The 3,485-nt window shown below is 37.2% G+C and overlaps 1 protein-coding gene across 1 annotated transcript; it reads left to right on the forward strand.

Moving 5' to 3' along the window:
* The first annotated feature begins 2,446 nt into the window (after positions 1-2,446).
* On the forward strand, positions 2,447-3,052 carry LOC113344880 (putative receptor like protein 25). Its single transcript, XM_026588772.1, has one exon. It carries the CDS (start codon positions 2,447-2,449, stop codon positions 3,050-3,052), a length of 606 nt encoding a protein of 201 aa, XP_026444557.1.
* The last annotated feature ends 433 nt before the right edge of the window (positions 3,053-3,485 follow it).

The raw sequence follows: 3,485 nt of genomic DNA on the forward strand, positions 1-3,485 counted from the left end.
ATTGTTGCAGGAAATAATATAGTGGAGCTAAATAAATTTAAAACATATTTGGGACAATGTTTCAAGATGAAAGATTTGGGAAAATTGAAATATTTTCTGGGCTTGGAGATAGCTCGCAGTAAGCAAGGCATTTATGTTTGTCAACGGAAATATGCATTGGACATTATTATGGAGACGGGGTTATTAGGAGCAAAACCAGCAGAGTTTCCAATGGAAACTAATCATCGTCTAGCTTTGGCAACAGGGACGTTACTGAGTGATGCAGAAAGGTATCGACGACTGATCGGAAGATTGATTTATCTGGCTGTGACTAGACCGGATCTAGCTTATTATGTGCATATTTTGTCACAGTTTATGCAGCATCGAAGACAAGAACATTGGGAAGCTGCACTTCGGGTAGTTAGATATTTGAAAAAGAATCCTTGGCAAGGAATTTTGTTGCGCTCTGATAGTAGTCTAAGTTTAAAAGGCTGGTGTGATTCAGATTGGGCAAGCTGTCCTTTGACTAGACGATCGTTGACAGGATGGTTTGTGCTTCTTGGAGATTCACCAGTGTCTTGGAAGACCAAAAAGCAGTACACAGTTTCTCGGAGTTCAGCTGAAGCAGAATACAGATCTATGGCTGCAGTTACTTGTGAATTGAAGTGGTTGAAGCAATTACTAAGTGATTTGGGAGTTTGTCATACACAGGGAATAAGTCTTCTTTGTGATAGTCAGTCGGCATTGTATATTGCTCAGAATCCCGTTTTTCATGAAAGAACTAAACATATAGAAGTGGATTGTCATCTCATCAGGGATGCGATAGTACAGAAAATTATTTCTCCCTCTTATACACCTACGGGGTTGCAGTTGGCGGATATTTTCACCAAATCATTAGGCCGAGTTCAGTTTCAAGGTCTTTTGTCCAAGATGGGCATTTGTGACCTGCATGCTCCGTCTTGAGGGGGGTATTAAGGACAGTGATATATTAGGAAATGTCGTAATACTTTCCAAGACCGTAGTGGTCAGTCTATGGAAAGTATTGTCCATGTAAGTCACTAACGTGAGACTGATAAGGTAAGTGATATATTAGGAAAGTGTGGTAATATATTAGGAAAGGATTGTCCATGTAAGTCATGAATTTGAGACTTATAAGGAAAGTCTCAAATCCGTGTCTTAGGAATGTTTTAAGTCTCAAGTTATCGGTCATGTATAAATCTTTATGGAACACTATGAATAAAGATAAGAAAAGAATTTACCAAAGTTTTAACAATGCTCCATTCAAGGATCTTTGCCATTTTCAGTATACAATCTTTCTTGGTTGCAGTATCTAGATCTTTCCTACAATAACATAACAAGTTCCATCCGTTTTTCAATCTCCAATCTAAAAGACCTAAGGTTTCTTGACTTGTCTAGAAATAATATTTTCGGGCCTATACCAAAATCAATCTGTGAGCTTTTCTCTCTTCAACAACTTGTTTTAAATAGTAATCAGATTACAGGATCCATACCTAGCTGAGTCACAAAGATACGAAATCTTAGTGTCTTTGAAGTCTCAAATAACTCTATCGGAGGAATTTTTTTGATAATCTCTCTGATCAATGGACTTAATCTTACCAGGATGGACCTGAGTTCAAATAAATTAACTTTAGCTACAGATGATCAACACCTACAACCATCCACACTTGAGAGTTTAAAGTTGTAATATTGCCGTATGAAAGGTTTTGTGCCTACTTCCATTTGTAGCTTAACCCATCTGCGAAATTTAGATTTGTCTCACAATAACTTCACAGGAACGATCCCTCCATGCATCCATAAGCTAATTTAGACTTCGTGGTCCTCTGCCTCTTCTACCTCCAGGTGTCCGTGAACTTGATTTATCAAATAATAAACTACATGGTGAAATATCAATATGAAATGGAGAAATACTATCTAGTAACATAGGTGTTGGGCTATATGGAAATGAACTTTCAGGTTTCATTCCCTCTTCATTATGTTTAGAAGTAAAATAAGGTGGTCTTCGTTTCATTGATCTCTCCAACAATCAACTATCCGGGATTATACCTCCTAGTATAGGGTACTGCAGCAGTATTTTCTATCTAAATCTGGGCAGCAACAATCTCACTGGAAATGTTCCGAATGAGCTTCAACACGCAGAATATCTGGAATTTCTTCAATTAAGCGGCAAAAATCTCAATGGTACTTTACCTAAATTTTTCGAAAAGTTGACGTCTCTGAATGGTCTCGGTTTCGGATAAAACAACTTTGAAGGTGTTATACCCACCGGTCTTGGTTCGCTCAAAAACCTAGGGATTCTTTCTTTAAGGTCAAACAAGATCAATGGGTCCATTCCTGAGGATATTTTCCTTTTGGATGAACTTCAAGTGCTAGACTTGTGAACAAACAATCTCTCGGGTTCAATTCCTAAAGAGATAGGAAACTTGAAGAGGCTAACCGATATAACAACATGGGAGGTCAATACAAATTCGAATCTGGGGATTCGAGATCTTCGCGATTTCACTTGGTTATCAAAGGTACCATGACACAATTAGTGCAAGAGTACACTTATATTTCAGGAATCGATCTATCATGTAACATTCTCGATGGAAATATTCCAGAAGAGATAGGTTTCTTAAAAGGACTGGTTACGCTTAATCTGTCGCTTAATTATTTCTCGAACAAGATCCCCGCAACTGTGGGGAACATGTCTAGTTTAGATTCTTTGGATTTATGTTCCAATGGACTTTATGGACATATCCCACAAACTTTAACATCCATCAATTATCTTGGCTTTTTAAACTTATCTTACAATAATTTAAGTGGCGAGATCCCAAGAGAACCTCACTTTGATACATTGAGTCTTGATGGTTCCGCTTTTGCCGGGAATGATTTATTGTGTGGATTCCCTTTAGATAAAGATTGTGAAGGTGACAAAAATATGGGTACCAGTGATGCTAATCCCTCAAATAAAGTTGATGAAGACGATCATGAAGATGCGAATGAAAAGTTTTTATTGTATGCTATCATTGCCATGGGGTTTGCAGTTGGATTTTGGGGTTTGTTTTGCTTCTAAGGAAACAGAAATGGTGGTTTCCATACTGGAGAAATGTTGATTTTGTTGCGGTTAAAATTATAGAAGGATGTACTCACAAAAATTCGTAGTAATAAATCGCTCTTGTTTTCGTTCTTATAACTTCCGGTTTGGGAGATTTGCATCTCCAGTTACAGTTTAAATTAATACTAGTAGTTTCTCTTTTTGGTGAAGTGAAATGTAATTTGAATGGAGGTGTTGAGTTTCAAGTTAATGTTTCCAGTTTGAAGTGTCTAGGTGAAAATAGGTGGTCGATGTTTATATCTAGAGCTACTATAACAGGTAATAGTATATCCGATTTGATACTATTGATTCCAAGAGGAAGTCAACTTGATACATTGAGTGTAAATGGTAGAATGATTTACTGTATAGAATCCCTTCGGCAAAAGATTTACTCAAATTCTTTTTGTTACCT

The sequence above is a fragment of the Papaver somniferum genome, unplaced genomic scaffold (genome assembly GCF_003573695.1).
Source record: "Papaver somniferum cultivar HN1 unplaced genomic scaffold, ASM357369v1 unplaced-scaffold_80, whole genome shotgun sequence".
Lineage (NCBI taxonomy): Eukaryota > Viridiplantae > Streptophyta > Magnoliopsida > Ranunculales > Papaveraceae > Papaver > Papaver somniferum.